This window comes from Mycetomoellerius zeteki, unplaced genomic scaffold, assembly GCF_001594055.1.
Source record: "Mycetomoellerius zeteki isolate Tzet28-1 unplaced genomic scaffold, Tzet1.0 scaffold58, whole genome shotgun sequence".
Taxonomy (NCBI): Eukaryota; Metazoa; Arthropoda; class Insecta; order Hymenoptera; family Formicidae; genus Mycetomoellerius; species Mycetomoellerius zeteki.
Window position 1 is genome coordinate 2521643 of NW_017257588.1, and position 19568 is coordinate 2541210.

At 34.5% G+C, this 19568-nt stretch overlaps 3 protein-coding genes across 4 annotated transcripts in view; 2 read left to right on the plus strand and 1 right to left on the minus strand.

Annotated features, from left to right (window-relative positions):
• Positions 1 to 148: 148 nt before the first annotated feature.
• On the minus strand, positions 149 to 2842 carry Cdc37 (cell division cycle protein 37). Its single transcript, XM_018456418.1, has 5 exons — positions 2609 to 2842; positions 1967 to 2100; positions 1441 to 1885; positions 841 to 1146; positions 149 to 758 (listed from the first exon to the last, which is right to left on the minus strand). The coding sequence occupies exons 1-5, from the start codon at positions 2639 to 2641 to the stop codon at positions 549 to 551; spliced, it is 1128 nt and encodes a 375-aa protein (XP_018311920.1). The 5' UTR covers positions 2642 to 2842; the 3' UTR covers positions 149 to 548.
• Positions 2843 to 3485: 643 nt separating this feature from the next.
• On the plus strand, positions 3486 to 7708 carry INTS7 (Integrator complex subunit 7). Its single transcript, XM_018456485.1, has 13 exons — positions 3486 to 3688; positions 3847 to 4166; positions 4247 to 4471; positions 4549 to 4798; positions 4877 to 4950; positions 5033 to 5178; positions 5250 to 5595; positions 5699 to 5958; positions 6046 to 6246; positions 6315 to 6408; positions 6534 to 6637; positions 6725 to 7229; positions 7423 to 7708. The coding sequence occupies exons 1-13, from the start codon at positions 3598 to 3600 to the stop codon at positions 7690 to 7692; spliced, it is 2886 nt and encodes a 961-aa protein (XP_018311987.1). The 5' UTR covers positions 3486 to 3597; the 3' UTR covers positions 7693 to 7708.
• Positions 7709 to 9117: 1409 nt separating this feature from the next.
• The window catches only part of LOC108728115 (lachesin), a 40096-nt gene continuing 29645 nt past the window's right edge, over positions 9118 to 19568 (plus strand). For both annotated transcript variants that reach the window (XM_018456487.1, XM_018456488.1), the window contains exon 1: positions 9118 to 9284. The gene's annotated coding sequence lies outside the window, so the exon portion shown is untranslated. The remainder of the gene's footprint in view (positions 9285 to 19568) is intronic.

Genomic DNA, 19568 nt, shown 5'->3' on the forward strand with positions numbered 1-19568 from the left:
ATGTCACAATTTTAACGGTACAAACAATTTTGATACATAATTGGTTTTATTTACATAACGATATTGTTCCCGATTAATATACAATACCAATGTTGAGGACATTATGGGAGGGGACATAAAATATGGAAATAATTATGAATTGCGATTAACACACAATATATATATATATGTATATATATGTATGTACATGATATAGAAAGGCAATGTCGGTAATAACATAAATCATATACAAAGTAAGGATTATATATAGCACTAGACGCTAACTCGTGCTACTTGGTAATCGTTACATATTTTATGCCAAGTTTTCTATTTATGGAACGACAACTCAGTCTTGTAAACTAATTCAGCTCAATTTAACTGCGTGCCAACGCAGTGACGAATATTACGGTGACAAAAGAAAAAGCTGGAGATAATGAATTGCAAATTGCCAGAATTCGGAGAGATGACAACTTTGTTATGTACCCGTTTCGGATTATGTAAAGAATAAATGATGTAAATGAGATACTGATTTTCACTGAGTATCGATAATAGAATGCAACTTAAATACGTTATTCCGGATCTGGCGTCTTTCCCTCTACGATCGGTTGTTCCTCTTCCTCCTTGTTTTCTTTTTCCTTCTCCTTGTTTTTGGCATCGGGAACCCACAAACCGCTGTCGACGCAACGTTTCATGTGATATGTCGCCTCTTCCTCCGGCATCGTGGCTATTGTTTGTTGCAACAAAGGAATATCCTGCACTTCGAAACATTTCTGTAAAACCTACAAGAAATACAAAGGATTAAGAAGGAAATTTCATAGAGTTAATTCATATGTGTGTCTCTCGAGACAAATTTTTATTTACCTCTGGAAGACTTTCGAACACTTCGACCGGATCGAGTCCACCAGGACCCAAACGAGCTTTTCTTTCCTCCTCCTCGGCCTCTCTAACCGCATCAGCCACCTTCTCCGCTGCTCTTTTGCGTATTCTGTCCTTAAACGCTCTAAGTTCGTCTTCGAAGGAGTTTTTATATTCCACTTCAGCAATTTGAATGCGACTGAAAAAGGAACCAACACACGCTCGCGGATCAACATCCAATTGTTTAGATAGCTCCAATATATATTGCATACATATGCATTGATGCGCAACGTGCTCCATCAAGTTATGTTTCTGAAAATATAAAATACAGAATTAAATATAATAAAAATACATAATGAATATAGAATTAATTAAGTGAAAGAATTCTATTTCTTTATCAAAGTGGACCTTGGTGCTGGATAATGTTCATTTGTAAATTTGCATATGATCATTATCAAGCAACAAGATCCACTTTAACTAAAAATATTCTCTCTTATTCTCATCGATCTAAATTTTATTTATAGTTATAGAGAATTAATTGATATCAATTATTAAGTGTGCCTAGTGAAGCACTCTAGCGATAGAACAGTTGCATGTCAAATTTACTTCTTCCATTTCCAAATTGATGCACCAGATGACCAAATAATTTGCTGTATTCTCGCAAACCAAGTATAGATGATCTTGTAAATATTTCTTGCTATCATCATATTTTCTTAGCATGCCAAACTCTTTCAGTTTCTTCTCGTTATCTTTAACGAATTGCTTCATTCGTATTTCTTTTTCCTCATCAGACAAACTGGCGTCATCGTCCCTCCGTGCAGCCTTTTTATTTATTACAGTTTTCGTAAAGCCATCTTGTCCAATAGTATCTACATTCCATGGTGTCAATCTTTCCTTCTTTTCCATTTCTTTCTCTTCTTCCTTAATCTTTTCCTGCTCATGTTCAAGATCCTGAAGAACTTTTTTCAATGTAGTTAAGTCAGCTGAATCATTATGTTCATTTTCTAATTTGGTTAATTTCTCCTTTGTATCTTTGAGTTTTTGCAATGTTCTAAAATAACAAAAGTTATAACAAAAATTAATTTAATATTACACATAGAGGAGACATTATTTAACATATTTTTGCTCATACTCTATTTTCTTCTTGTCATGTTCTTCTTGCTCTCTCTTGCGCTCTTCCATTCTTTCCACTCGTGCTTGATGACGCCATCTGAATAAGGATGGCGTATCGATATTTGGATGTGTATCATCTTCGTCATCTGAAATCTAACAATAAGAATAGCAAAATTTATCAGTATAAGAACACAAATATATAAAATCTAAATGTACAAACATCGTCGCCTTTAAAGATCGTTTGATCATAAAAATAAAGTCTGATAAATCAAACTAGTTGATCAAATAAAATAAGAAGCGAAGAAACTTTATGAAGTTATAATCTAATTATGTACTAAAATTAAAAAAATTTATGAAAAGTAAAGATCAGTTTAGCTAAGAAACTTGGATAATTCGCAATATTTAACAATGCAAAGATCTATAATAATGTTTCAGAAAAGACTCAATTCTATTATTCATGATACATAAACTGCATTTTAAATCGAGATAGCCGGGCTGAATCAAAACTCTGAGCAGGTGACGTTTTGATAATATATCATAATGATCTCCGGCGCGAGTCACGCGCGGCTGGCGAGACTTGATCTTGAGTCACATCTTCAAGAACATTCCACTGAATCGCTGGATCCAAGGAAGTTGACTGATAAACTGATATCATTCTTACTTCGATATTCTTCCATTTGCTGTAATCCACCATTGTAGCGCTCGGATGAACCTGCCGTCAACGAGTCGCTTTTATGCAAGAAGTTCGTCAGCTTGGGATAAACGATTCCTTTCTTATTTTCCTTCCTCTTCTTTCGGTGAATAGTATCGCGCACGGAAAGACTGCCGCTCTTATTTCCGCTTCTCTAATCGCTCAGACCGCTGACGCTCTCTCCTTTTTATCAAGTCTGATCTGTCTGATTGCCGACTGACCACACAGTAGGCAATTATAAGAAGGAACGAGAGATGGCAGATCAGATGTCGATCGATAATTCGTTATTGCACCTTCTACACTTGACATGAAATAAAGGATCTGTTCCTTTTAGCTGAACTTCTTGCACAGTTCATCTTATCTCTTTTTCTCTCCAACGTGGAGAGAAAAGGAAGAAAGATGAACCGTGCAAGAACTTTAGCTAAAAAGAACAGACCTAAGTATATATCATTGTAGGTTGGAAAGAAAAAGAGAGAAAATTGAAAAGTACATACAAGTTCAGCTCCAAAGAATAAACCAACATCCAACATTTTTAGCGGATTTTTAGCATTGCGATAAATATGAGAAAAAAAGATCGTAGTTGAAAAATTCCATGAAAAGAAATTAAAACCTTTATTAAAAAATTTTTCTAACAAGATAAAAATAAATATAGAAATTACTGTAGGCTGAAGTAGACGTAAGTTTGAATTGTTTAAAGCGTTTAAAGCCCTCGTGATGGCGGGCCGGTTGAAAAGTACGAAACGAGACTTTTAACGAATGTTTGCGAATGTTGATTAAATAATTACGTAATCAACAATTCTCTCTTTTGTAGGACTGTTTGTGATGGCTTAGATTTATTCCTATCGTGTTTGGAATGATCAACTTTTTAAATAGATAGGTTATATGTAACAAGGTAACAAGTTGTTACGAATGACAGTACAGTTCTTTAGACATTTCGCATATTTTACATTGTAAAAATTATGATTGGGATGAGAATGAATGCGTTTAACGACACTGGACTTGGAGAACCTGAGCAAGATGCAAATACAGCTCTCATAGAGCTTGATAAAGGTTTGTTTGCACCATTAATTTTTCTAACCTATCTACAGCACAATATCTCAAATGCTAAACAAATATTAACAAATAATCTTATTATAAATGCAAACATATGTGTATAGTTTGTTTACTGCATAAGAATTCATTTTAGATTCAAGTATGTGTGATTGTAGGTTTACGTTCTGCCAAGACCGGGGAACAATGTGAAGCTATAGTACGTTTTCCTCGACTATTTGAGAAGTATCCCTTCCCAATATTAATAAACTCGTCTCTATTGAAATTGGCCGAAGTATTTCGTACAGGAAGTAATTTCTTACGAGTATGGGTTTTAAGAGTGTGTCAGCAGAGTGAAAAGCATCTTGATAAGATCTTGAATGTAGATGAATTTGTAAGACGTATTTATAGTGTTATACATTCAAATGATCCAGTTGCTAGAGCTCTTACTTTGCGTACATTGGGCAGCGTAGCTGGCATTATTCCTGAAAGACAGCAAGTAATACCTTTAGCAAATGAGTAAAAGATAAGACAATTTCTAGCTTATGAAGATAATAAAGTTATTAATTATTATGCCAGGTGCACCACAGCATAAGAAGATCCTTAGATTCTCATGATTCAGTTGAAGTAGAAGCTGCAATATATGCTGCTCAAATGTTTGCAGCACAGTCCAAATTATTTGCTGTCTCAATGTGCAGTAAGATTTCTGATATGATCAGAGGTCAAGCTACTCCAGCTTCAATGAAGTTGCAGCTTATACCGATTCTACAGTACATGCATCACGATACTTTTACAGCATCAATGGTATATAATATTTTGTGTATTTAATAAGCTTTATATATATATATATATATAGATTTTAAAAAGCATTTTTATTGAAGGTAAATGAATTATGTATGGAGCTTCTTGCGAGTTATCCAGCAGTGGAATTTGTCAGAGTCACTCTGAGTGCACTAAGTACTCTTGCTTCTGCAACATTGTTAAATGTGCCACAACAAGTTGCATTATTATTGCGCTATTTGCAAGATGATCCAAGATTGTCTGTTAAACGTCACGCCTTGCATCTTTTGCATAGTTTGGCTAGAAGAGGAGCACATCTTTGGCCACAGGGTGCTCTTAATAATTTAATTGGTATATGATTTGATGTGTGTGATATAATTTACCATTTGATATTTGTACGAGTGATATAATCGATATCTAATAATTTAGAGAGTACCACAACACTTTTGCAAGATGGTGCAGGAAATATAGATCTTCTCATCCGTACCTTAGACGTAATCGAGGTCAGTTAAATTGATATAACGTAATATCAGTCGTAAAAGTTTCTTTTACAATATGCATTTACACATGTTTATCAAAATGTAGGTGCTTAGCCAAAATGCTGTAACGTGCGATGCAAATATGGAAGAAAATAGTCCCTTATTGCAATTATGTTTAAATGCGTGTTATTCGCCTGACCCGTTTGTCGCAGTAAAAGCCATTACTATACTTTCTAGAGTTGCCTGTTATTGGTATGTACATGTAAAATTTTTCTCTTAGAATATGTAGAATAGATAATTAATATGAATTATTTTGTTAACAGTTACCAAGAAGGATTGCCTGCTTATGGTATACAAGATGTGATTTCCTGTCTCGAATCTCTGATTGTATTATTAGTTTTGGACGATAAACATTTACATCAGTTGAAGGCATGCCTACGTTCAACGGTAAAACTGTGTCAATCGCAGCCCAGTCATTGTGCTTCGTTTGTTGATGCTATTGGTTCTACTCTTATTAATGCCAGTGCAGAAAACAGTCAGAATGAGAAGCAGACGGTCGCATTATGCGAAGCCTTAGGTGCTATTGGTAGTTTAGGAGAGAATACATTGCTTCCGCTTTTACCCGATATTTTGGTCAAGCTTAAACAAACATCTCATGTACATACAAAGGTAAGCTTATAAATATATATGTAAGAATTGTTTCCTTTATATAGGAGAATTTAGCTTCTTAACAAATAGATATTTTCATGAGATTCTATTTTAATTTGAAAAGGTAATGCTTTGTACATTATTATTCCAAACGGTGGCTGGAGGATACGAATGGAATTCGGAATGTTTAGAGGCAGTAAACGACGTCGTGAGAAACGTGGATGGTTGGGCAAAATATCGTATTGCGCGCAGCGCAGCAAGATACGGTCATCATACAATTGCTACTGAAATATTTAAAGGTCTAAAAGAAACTGTAGCATCGGAGCAGCTACATTTTTGGCTGTCCGGTTTAGAATTAGTTACAAAAGCCGAATGCTGTCTCATGTACGTATTTTCCGTTTTATCTGCTATCAAGATCATAATAAATTATCTTATTTGTTCTTCTTCTAACATAACAATATATATATGAAGGAATAAAACGGAAGGCGAAGATAATATGAATAAAGCTGAGATTGTGGAAAAACTGAATGGCGCGATAGCGCGTTATGCAAGCGCTTGCGCGTCTCTCAAAGCCGCTAGCACTCCATTACGCAGTTTGCAGTTTCCAAGCGAATATTCAAAATTACGTTGTGAATTCTTACAGTCCTTGGCGCAATTGTTACATTCTTGCATGTAAGTAAAAAATATGGCAAACGTAATTAAGAAAAAGAAATTGCAGAAATCAAAATTTATATTTTTAGATCTTTATGTACCGCACCACCACCTGCTATAGCTGTCACAGTTGTCATTGCGACGAAAGACGATCTCCAGAGATACGGACGCGTTACGCATCAGGTATAATTCATATAAATATAATTGTAAAGTGATTTCAATTATAATACCTACCTACAGCTGTATGTATATACTGTATACTGATATACTACAGTGATATACTAGTGTGTATATTATAAATTTTACAGTTAAGAAAATCAGCTCAAGATTTGAAAAACTGTGCGGAAAATTACCAGAAGTTATATCAATCAGCCTTTGATGCTGATCCGGAATCGTTGGCGAATATTCGGGCGTATCCTTTTAGATACAGAGCAATTTTTATTTAATCGTTAATTTAAAAACGCTCTCTTGGCTATTTACCTTGATTCATCTCGTGCAGATTACAAGAAATATGTCGGTTATTAGCAAATAGCGTAGAACGAGTTAGCGGCGGGCCTAGTATTTCTATGTACCAGCAACAGAATGATTCTGTGAATTTTCATTTTGGTGACTCCGTGGAGATGCGACAGTTGGCTCGCTGTTGCGCCGAGTTGCGCCGTTTAGCACCATCCTGTATTGGTAGCGAAAGCAAAAATGGAGCAATCAGCCATTTGAGAGTTAGTTGTTTGATGTCGCAAGTAACGCTTCTTGCCGGTGGAACGATGAGATTGCCTATTCCGCGGTATTTCTTTCAAACTCTGCAGACTACTAGTATTAAGCTGTCTGTGTCACCTCAACCACGTGTTCTCGGTGAACCCGTATCTGTGCCGCAAGGTAGCCAACTAGCGCTCAAAGTCGAAGGAGTATTGCGACATGGTCGACGGGCTTCCCTTTTCCGTTCCGTCGCTGCTGTGTGCATTTCTATCTCAACGACGCCGCCTTCGAAAATAAATTCCGATCAAAAGGTAAATGAAGTGTCCAAAATTATGATCGTATTAATTATAAAAAATTAAATAATCTTATATCATGCATAATATTATGCACGTTTGTTAAAATGAATATTAAAGAGTCATTCGTGAACTATTAATTATTAACAAAGAATATGTTAATTATTATATATTAAATAATATTAAATATAAAGCGCATGTTTGCTTACAGGATTCCAATATGAACGAACTGCAGCAAACAGTAACACCTCATCGGGATTTCTTCGCTTGCGAATTTTTACTGTCCTTGGGAGTACCTGGATCTACGATTATACCCCCATGCACGGTTGGTGTAAACACTGTCCCAGGTAGTGGTGGTCAATATCAAATCACGGCAAGCGCGAGTATACTCGACAAGGATGGTAATGTGTGGAAGTGTGGCCCACGTTCCACGTTACCTGTTAGAGTACACGAAGAACCTACGAAGAGGAAGTTACCTTAAGGGCACGCACTTCGTGGCACGCAATGTATTTTATAATATTTTTATTCAAATAAATTTTAATAAGAATGAATTTTAATAAATTGTTTTCATGGGAAGTCCATATCGTAATTTTTCTTTTAATTTTAAAATAAAAGCTACATCATGCATTTGTATTAGCAATGTATCGTATAGTTACGCGATATAGTTACGCGATGTATCATATTGCAAACATATTTTTCATGATTTATTTTATTCTTTGTTTATAATTTTTACCAAACTTTATAGTTATACTTAATAAATATTAACGCGACAATTTCTCGTTATTACAGCAATATTTAATTCGTGTTCAAACGTAATTTTGTATTTATAATTTTTTTGTAGGAATATTCTTTTTTTTATAGATTTATATAAATTCAGATATACATTTTTAATATAAAATACAACGATACATGTGTGAAGAAAATATCTCAATTGAAATAAATACGCTTACACATTTTGAGAAAATATATGTTTTATATTCAAGTATCATATTAAGGATATATCACATGTACAATCTCTTCAAAGAAAATTAAATTTGGAAGTATGTTCCCATACAGCACAGAATTTGCAGCAATATCGCTGCAAAATCTCTGCAATGTTGCTGCAATGTTACAGCAGTGTTGCTGTAACTTTTATGCAACTTTGTAGGGATTTAATATTTACACTTCAAATAAACTATATACATATGAAAGTTGTGTGAATAAGATTATATTTTTGTTTAATAATACGTTTTTGTAGTTTATTTATTTTATTTGTTATTATTTTTATTATTAAAAAAATGACAATTTTTTTAAATGATAAAAAAAATTACATTTTTCTTTTATAAGTACTTTAATTATTCAAAATAATTTATGCAAAGTTTCATTGCGATTCACTGATTAATTACAAAGATATAGAACAAATAAATATTTTGTTTATTTACTGGACAATTAGTTCATGTATCGCAATGTAACTCTACGTAAATCTTAAATACATAATGTATTTATATTTAAAAAATTGAGATTTTTATATGATTTATTTTATAATACATTTCCATATATTTTTTATTAGAGAGAGCACAGATTTAAAAGATACTGCTATTTATAAAAATAACTTATGATCCAGATAGTAAACCGTCACCAAATTTGTCGCATTTATTTTTAACGTGATTTAGAATAATTTGTAATTTTTTCATAATTTTGTTATCGTTTTGAAAATATGTATAAAACATCCTTAAATCATTATTTTATATATCTCGTTAGTTCAAAATTTGTTGTACACATCTAAAAAACGCGCGCAGGATCCATCGTAACAGAGTGACGTTAGCCGTCAAGTAGCGAGTGTCGACGTTTGAGTGGACGCGGAGGCGACGACCTATAAAAGGGAGATCACGAGAGTGGCGGACGCACAGTCGCGCACAGTCTATCTGCCGGTACGGTTCGGAGCGGAACGCGCGAACGACCGAGCGTTATATATTCCATTCCATTCGACGTCCGGCACTACCTGCGGGAAGCAACAGTTATGTCTTCGAGGAACGTTGCAGCGTTCATCGCCGACCCGCTGCGCTGTTGAACCTCGTCGCGCGTTTGCCCGCGGTAAGTCACAAGTCAGGAACTTTTTAACAGTCTTAAAATCCTTGCGTTTCCCACTTCGCGCCAAGTTCGGTCTAACATTACATATTCCTGAACGCTTCGTCGGAGGAACGCGCGATCGCTTTTTAATCTCTGGTGGTCGCTCTTCGCGAAGTTTCAGTATGTCATTTTAAGTCCATCTACATATTTATAATTTGTACAAGTTTCCCTTCAACGGCCGGCGAAAGCGGGCGCCATTTTCGAAAACCGTGCAGAGAACGTAATAAAGGAACGACGGGCTACTATAAATGCTGCATAATCTTTCAGAATGCTAATCAAGTTGTATTGAATCATTTTCATTAAAATCGTTATTTTAGTCGCCAGCTGCAACATGAAAACTTTTCGATCAGATTAATTGGACATTACATCGCTACTTTTGAACATTGAAGTGTCTGAAGTTTAGCGTTTATGACGATTCAAATCTCAAGTCAAGTGATCGAACCACCATTTTAACGTTGATTACACAATCAATTATTGATGAATTTTTTATTACTAGTTTAAAAGGATATAGTATTTTACCGAGGGGGTAACCACTAGCTGAAATATTGTCCCAAAGATTACATGATTTCATGATTTCATCTGGTCACAAATAATTTTTTTCACTACATATGAAATCATTTGATAAAATATACGATTTTATTTAATATTATACAATGATTTCTTGTGGTTACATATGTAATTATCGGATTATACATAGAGATTTCGTATGAATTTTATAATGATTTCGAGGACTCTGTCCCACGATTACATTAAGTAGTTACCCCCTCGTGTTTTACTTATCATGCAAATATCGCATTGAAAATACTCGTAACTTGAATTATGATTGAAATATTAGAAATAATTAGGACGTGAGGCGTAATGAGAATTTTTATATACAACATTTGCCGTGACGTTTTAATTCAGAACGAAAATGGTCGGTAAAAGTTGATTTTTACTGTAACTATAGTAAAATTTAACTTTTTTTTGTATTTGTTTTACGATGTTTTTCACTCGTGTACGATTATAACAAACCTTATTAATTTGTCGTTTAAAAAATTATGTTCCATAATCCATATGGATCTGAACACAAGAATTGTCGTAACAATCGTAACGCTTACTTAGGCCTGTTACATAATAGAGTCGCAATTCTTAAGCCGTAAGAAATTGGTAAATCACAGCTGAATATGAAAAAATAATCGACTGTGATTGATTAATTTCTTACGGCTTACGAATTGCGAATCTATTGTGTAACAGGCCTTAGAGACTTAAGTTATAGACGTAAGTAACGCATAAGCTTTGGCGTATAACACAATTTCCAAGACGGCAATAAGTTGTACGTCATACGCCAAAGCTTGTGCGTTATTTACGTCTACAACTTAAGTCTCTAAGTAAGCGTTACGATTGTTACGACAATTCTTAAAATATCATACGCGTTTTGAAATAACTTTTATCGGTTAAAACGCTCATCGATGTTTTTGCGCATTTCGTTCCGTCTTTGAATGGAGCTTTTTGATCCCCCTTAGAAAATTCGAGAGAAATATCTTGGTGATTTTATTTAACGCAAAACTTGATCTGGAAACGAGAATCACTTCGTATCAATCGAATAATATCACTCTCTTCCATTATTACAATTGTTTTCACAAGTAATATCGCGTTCTGCAAGACGAAACCGCGGAGGGAAACGACGGACGAGGAAGAGAACGAGGGTCTTGCAGTCGAGTAAACTGCCGAACTTCGGCTCCAGATTAATTTGCCGGTACCTCGGGGGAGCTTCGGAAGCCGCGGATGCCGGACGCGGCTTCTCGTGCGGGAGACACGGGGAACTGTATTTGGGATCAAATCAAGCACACGTGGATCGAGTTCCGGCAATAGAGTCTTAAAATGCGTTCGGAGAAACGCTATTAGCGCTGTTTGTGTTATTCTATTCTTGTTTTACGTCTAATAAACGATGAAGATAGAACAATACAAACAACGCTAACAGAGTCTCCCCGAACGTACCCTTAAAATTGCGGGTGTGAACCTCTTGACAAGGATAACTGATTACGACAATGGCAAAGGTCGTCGTCGTGATCCGCAATCTAAAACAAGCTGCTTCTCTACGAGAGAGAAGGATCGTTTCTCGTCGTTTTCATCGAGAATCAACTTTGTGCGCTTGATACACCTAATTGAATTCGCCGATCCTTGTACTGCGAGGGCTAATTAGACGACACGTAACTATTACAAATAGATTTCTCTAAGACTTTATTTCACAAGACTTTAATGTAACTCTGTTATAGACCACCAAGCGATCGATTAAAGACAGATCCCGTTATTTCATTAAATTAAATATTATGTCATTTTTGTCGTATATCCCTAACAGCACAGATCTCCAGAGAACGTCCATATATCCTTTGAACATCCTAAAAACATAAATAGGATAAAGTGTGCTATTAGGGATATGTTTCGCCACAAATGATACGTCCAGTTAGACGAGACAGAACAGATTTGATTTATAATTAAACATTAACTTCGTTACTTCAGAAATTTACTTGATTTAGTTATCGGAAAATTCTCTGGGCGCAAATTCTGTTATCGCTGCATTCTAAAGTAATCGTCCTTTAAGAAAAGCAAATTTAGATTTAGTGTTGCGTAAAACGACCGCTACGTAGACATTATAAACGACTTAACGGGCTTGAAAAAAGCGGACGATAATGAAAAGGAAGCGCTTAGTGTAATTGATTTGTGTGCACGGCAAACTTAATGGCACTTTCTCGGAGAGACTTTGAGAAGACAACTGAAACCATTCACGTATTATTTTAATATATTTTGATATGCAAAACATCGGAAGTAATTGAGTGGACCACTCATATTTATTTCATAAAAAAGTGAAACTGTTTGATTTATTTAATATAAAGATGATTAAACTTTTCTCTTTTAAATACGCATAGCATGCAATAAAAAATATAATTAAATTACCATTCTCAGTTAATCACAAAGCGACGAGTTATGTTACCATATTTCATAATATATTACATTATATTTTTATTTTTTTTTACTTTAAAGTGAAGTAAAAGTATTATTTTTTCCAAAATATTTTATAAAAATATAAATATATTCGCAAAATAGCAAGTTTAAAAATTATCTGGAGGTACTATCTCGTGTACTGTCCCATCCTAGGATTCAAGCGGATCTCGTGAGTGGCAAGAAAGTCTAATTTCTTGGTGGAATTACTCCTGGTGAAGCTGTCATATCCGTCGGGAAGGAACTGGGGGAGGGGCGCATCGTCAGGCTTAATGCACAATGACTATGCCGTGTCGGTAACGAGAATGTTGCGGTTAAATCTATATGCGAGAGAGAGGGAGCGTACGATGTATGCAGAGGCTGCGTGATTCGAACTACTGCTTTCACAGATAGAGAGCGAAAGAGAAAGAGAGAGAGAGACAGACGAGGTCGTCGAGTAGTTGTGCTAAATGGTTCGCAAACTAATGTTCAAAATTTGGGCATTACTGCGAGACCGAGGGAAGATGGGATAGAAAGGAAACGCGAGCACACGTCTTTCTAAACGGAAAGACGGAAGCGGATGAGGGTGAGAGTTGTACCAACCGACGAGGAGTATATATGTAACATTACCTTACCCTAAAATACTTGTCGTACCCCGTTCAACGCGATCATGAATTATTAAACAGCGCCTTTCGTCTATCGCGTCTTTAACTCTTAGCCCGGATCTACAATAGGTTTTTAAGCCTTAAGCTATAAGGAATTGACGAGTCATAGTCAATTATTTTCTTTGCATTCAACTGTAACCCCGGATTTACAATCGGTGTTTTAAGCCTTAAGTCGTAAGAAATTGACCAATTACAGTTCGAGGAGAATAATCGATTATGATTCGTCCATTTCTTAGGACTTGAGGCTTAGAACTCTATTGTAGATCCAGGGTAATTGGTCAATTTCTTACGGCTTAAAGCTTAAAACACCTATTATAGATCCGGACTTATGCCTGGTTCAGACTGGACGCAGCAAGCGTCAAGCAGCAGAGCAGCAACCAACCAGCAAGGCGGTATTTTTTACGTCACTGTAAATATCACCTCGTTGATTGATTACTGCTCCGCTGTTTGATACTTGCTCCAGTCTGAACTAGGCATTAATACACACTATGATTTTCCGGTTCTTTACTACACACGATGGGTCATTCGTGTCTCGGGTTAATTTTCATCACTTTAACAAATATACAAAAATTATTAAATGATTCTTACATTACCTTACATTACCATCTTTAAAAAATATTTGTAAGATTGTGCATTTAAAAAAATTATATATTAATGTTACAACTAATTATTGGTTGTGTTCTCACATGTACGATTCTATGAAATTTTAATTATTTGATGTTCTTAGGTTTTTAAAGAAACGTGCAGGACGTGAATGACTCAATCGTGTGTAATAATAATATAGCATTTTTTATTGGCAGAACTGGTACGCACTCAGTGCACTTTAAAGCCGTTGTACACAGTTTGATAAAATATACATTGGGCATTTTATCAATTGAGATATCTCACTGTTACATAGATTAGATTAGTGCACAACAGCTTTAGTGCGCACCAGTTCTGCCAATGAAAAATACTATTAGAATTATTCAGAGGTTAGTGTTGTTTACAGAATAGACGATACGAATGAAATAAATCACCAATCATAAAGTCGTTTAAGATTTTAGGGAACATTTCTGTATCATCAGATTGTTGTGTCACATTGATTAAGATCGCACGCAAATCTGAGACCTGCGCGAGTTCCCTCAAGTGAATCTCTCGCGAGTATACTTACTCTGCAACGTGGATATAGGTGCGCTGGAAAATGGAAATAAGATTCTGTCCATTTTTCCATGCATAGAAAGTGTCGTTCCCTTTGTATGCACATAGAACAGATATCTTATTTTCCGGTATGCGATCAGAACACCATTTTCTGGATTGCCCGCACACGTACTAGGTTTTCTTCTTACGCTCGCACGAGAGATGTGCGACCGATTAGTGACATATACAGGAAATAGCTTGCGTTACTTCCTCGATATGAAAAAAGAAGATTCACGCGATAACGTTCATATTATTTAATAAATTTCGTGAAACTCTGCGACGTAAATGTACCGCGCGATTTTCTCCAAACTGATGTTTTTTTTAGAACTTTTCTTATAAGCGAGAAATTGCTTGTCATTTATTACATTTATATTTTTCGCATAACTGCGGTGCGACGCTTTAAATTGCCTCACCTGCTACACGGCACATTTCTACACTGTAATAGATCTGAATGAAAATGCGCTACAATGCAGCAGGGTGTTGTACATCTTTGGCCACTTTATTGTTGGAAGAAGCATGTCCAAGCCACAGCAGCATTTTGCAGAGAACTCAGCTCATATATATCGGTATCGGCAAGTTCCGCTCGACAAAACAAATTGCTTATACCGTCAATGGAACTTCGTTGGAAGTATGTGTTTGGCTACGTATCGATACTTTATATAAACCGTTTGTTTAACTTCTGAAGCAGGGGAGAAAAGCACTCTCTACCGAAGGTAGAAAACTGAAAAATTCTTCGAGAGAGATGGAAGTTGTGTGTGTCAAGATATAAATGTATAGAGTTAGGGACAGGAAACACGTCTCGCAAAAATTCTTAATAAATAAAACTTGGTGCCAGGATAAAATAATCCGTTTGTTCATCCAACAGGTATGCAGCTATAACATGTTTTTGTGCAAATTAACGAAATGTTATGCTGACTGAGAAAAATGTCTGATTGAAATGGACGAACCAAAAGATTCTGATTACATCAAAATTCCGGTTATCTAACTAGAATAGTCGAAACCAAAAAATTCTGATTTGTCTATTTTCAACTAGAATTTTAATTAATCCAATCAGACATTTTTCTCAGTACTTTTTTCCGTGTATCTTTCCGGGCGTTAAAAACGCTTGTATTTCTTAAATTAAAATTTGACTGATACTGTATACTTTTTCAAACCCAGTTGAAATTCAAGTTACAGAAATACTAACAGTGAACGAGAATTGCGGGACATTTTTTTCTTTAATAGGTATACATATACATATAATAACATGAAATTTGATTAATAAAATAAATTATGCTTTCACATAACAAGAGTTATAGTAAAATAAAAATATTTTTCGATATTTATGACGATGTATAATATTATGCATAAATAGAAAAAATGAAAATGTAGAATTATGTTTTTCACAGAATCACATTTTTCACTTGAGATTGCAATTTATTGTTACACATGTATAATATTTAAACATTATAACATTAGTTAATATTGCTTAAATATATTACACGTATAAAATGTGTATAATATAATAGCAGACCGCAATCTCAGAAAAGAATGATTCTACGTAAATTGTAATTCTATTTCCGCACATAACAGATTTGCCGTTTGAGAAAGTAATTGAAATTAAAATTATTTTCAATGCGATTATAAAAACGCAATGTCGTAAAAAGATAATGAAGAGTTGAGAAATATTGTTAAGAAAATTTCAATAAGCACACTGGAATTTAGCAAGAGTTGAAATTAGTAATACTTTTCCGACGATTTAATCCCAAGTTTACACAAAGTGGACACGCGCAAAAATTATTCTCCGATATATCCAAATCGTTTTTAAAATTTGCATTTATCGCGCAATTATCTTATTTAGATGATAGAAATCACGTTTACAATGTTTGCATTTTACAAATGCGATTTTAGAAATATATTAAATGGCACGTACTAATTATAAGTGCATGAATTACTCTCGTATACGAGAATTTATTAATATGTCAAATTCAATGAATACGGAACATTATGCTCATCACAAGTGACTGTGATGATATTCAAAACTGAATTTTTTTGAGTGGTGTTAATAACAACTATTAACGATGCTCAATTTGTTCAAATTTTCGATTTTGTATAATCTAAACATTCTAAATGAATATTTAAATGAACATAAATCTTTAAATTCGTATTTTTTCAAGCACTGATCGGATGTTTTTTTTATCGTTGAGGATTTTCGCATCAATTTTCGATAGATAAATTGCTGAAATACACGCGTTTAAACATACGCGGGTAGACACGCGTTATTGCATTTTATCGGAAATATGCTTGAAAATTTTCCCCTGAATGGAGATCACAAAAATGGTAACAACGCATTGGAGGATTTGTCACATTCCTATGCAAGCACGTAAAAATGATATAGAATTTTATATGCACCTATACATGTACGATCCGAGCTTTTTGAAGGATTGGAATTAGGCTGCATTACTTTTCTCCAGTCTCCTTGCAACATTCTTGCCACGTTCCTGTCGAGCTTTATACATATATACTCATGAGTGCATATGAATGTCTACGAATATATTTTCCAAGATAAACAAAATATGTTATGAATAAATTAATAGCATAAGAAAAAAAGATGTCAAATTTTGACATAATAATCTTTCATCCTTTCGAGATCATTAACAATAAGTCAGATATATAAAATAATATAAATAAAAAAATAAAATACCTTTACTGTCTTTATAATAATTATCTAGTAATTAGTAATAGCGTTTTATAAATTTTGATATACTTGCAATAATATGTTTAAAGCTGTATTAGACGTACAGTCCCTGCAAAGAAAATTAAATTTGGGAGTATGTTTAATATTTACACTTTAAATAAATTATATACATATGACAGTTGTGTGAATAAAACTATATTTTTGTTTAATAACACATCTTTGTAGTTTATTCATTTTATTTATTATTATTTTTATTGTTAAAAATTAAAATTTTAAAAATGATAAAAAAATTTATATTTTTCTTTTATAAGTACTTTAAATATTCAAAATAATTTATGCAAAGTTTCATTGCAATCTACTGATTAGTTACAAAAATATAGAACAAATAAATATTTTGTTTATTTACTGGACAACTCGTTCATGCATCGAAATATGACTCTATGTAAATAATCTTTAATACATAATGTACTTATATTAAAAAATTTGAAATCTTTGTCATTTATTTTATATAATACATTTCCATATACTTTTATTGGAGCATAGATTGAAAAAGTATTACTATTCATTAAAATAACTTATGATCCAAATAGTAAACCGTCACTAAATTTGTGGTATTATTTTTAAACGTGATTTAGAATAATATATAATTTTTTCATAATATTTTGTTATTTTGAAAAAATGTATAAAACATCCTTAATATTTATCCGATATCCCCCAGCATTTAACAATTTGGAAATGCGGTTAAGTTACATATACATATATCTTGTGGTTTCTTTCAAGCAATGCATTTTCAGAATTTAACCTCCTGTGTTTAAATGTCAGTTACGAATAATTTCCTTCGGAAAGAGACTTCCAAGCGCTGAAACATTGACCTCCCTTCGCGGTTCATTCCGTGTACATTTCGCAAGCGGCAGGCAGGCGCACACGAAAATGCAGGTGGGTGAGGAAGTGACGAAAGTGAAGGACAGGGGTAAATGGACTGGTTTCGGGGTAGAGTGGCTTTCCGTTCTCGGTGAAGGCATTTGTTCCGTCGACGCGCGAACGCGCCCGCGCCGCGCCTCGTAATAAACATGCCGCGCACTCGCGGTGCCGGCGGGCGGACTGACTGATGATACCGTTCACCGGTAGATCTATGTTATTGGTTTCATCTCCCGATACCGATGAACCATTGAGCATGGAAGCACGGAAACATTCGTCGTGCCGAAACGAACGGCAGTAATTACCGCGACTGTTCTCCTTCGTATCGTAACTCTTCCCTCCCTGCGATCTTTCCAGCCTCACGCACGTCTGCAATTGGAAATGTAAAAGTTATTTTACCCCTTCGCATCCCATATATACACACACCTCCGCATATCTCCTTTGTTAAACCGACAAGAATCAAACATGAAGAATATTCCGATAAAGGCACTTTCGTCTGTACGGCGCTATGATTTAATTTCGCTGGAAATTAAACGCGTGAAAATGCATAACTTTTAATGCTATAATTTCATTATAAGACGCTGAATTTTTTTAATGGTTCTAATTAAATTGTATTAAATTGAATTAATTTTTGCGTCATTCTTACGCGATGCATTTTTGAAATGTGTCGCGCACTCGACTTTCACGTCCGCAGAAAATATCACGCGAAGAATTACGGATCGTCTCTATCTCTCGTACCTTTTTTCTTTTTCTTTTGCATTATATAAATTGCATAACACTGTCCTCGTATCAAACGTGCCACGCTATTGACCGATAGACTTGCACTTTATGTAAATGAAAATCGTTCGCCGCTGCACGTGCAACATATTTTGAGACATTAGCGGGGCATGTATAAATAACGCTTTGATCTTCGCTTATATTATACCATAGTCCAAAGTGTCGAAACGCGTATTGAATGGTCCCTCATTCGCGTCATTTAAATGTTGAATGCGACTGTTTGACACTATATATATGTATATAATCCCTTTATTAACACCGATCGCATATTCGATATGCAACAGATATCAAAGTAAAACTGAGTCGTTAGCATTAAACTACACAACGAATATACAGATCGGGCCATAAGAGTGTTAATTTTTACATTATAATGAAATCACTCACATCGTGATTTTATAAAATGTTCAATATTGCAATTGACATTTTTCGACAATTGTAATCGTGACAGAAAATTAAAATATATTTAATAAAAAATTATATATTGTAGAAAACAAATAAATCTCTCGATAATGTCATACACTGAAATTCAGAATGTAAAAGAAGCTAGGAACATCGAAGGGAATTTGCAAAAAGGCGTGGATGAAGTCTATTTCCTGAGCAGTAGAGCAACTGCCTCGCATAAATCTTTTCTGTCAACTATTTATCTTTGAAATACGTTGGCGAGCGACACCGTAACCACCGCATGATTCGCAAGGTTTTTCACGCTACTTCCATAAATAGCATATCGTTCATACGCTATTATAGAGCGTTTCTTTACAAGAAATTTATCAGTCGAGCCATTCTCTCATCATATTAATTTTCTAATTAATGTTTATCCCGTTTAATTACTTTTAACTTATGATTTTAGATGTAAAATTATTATTTAATTGACACGCTATTAACTTCTTGTAGAGAACTCCAATTTTGTGCAGAATTTCGTGTATATGTTTGTAGTATTAATATACTTGCAAAATTGTGAAAAACGTTTATGTGTGATACAATAAATTCGGAGTAGGTGCGATACAACACAAACGCTACATCCGCATTCATAAATACGCCATATAAAATACTTTGACTATCTGATACGTGTAATTTCAA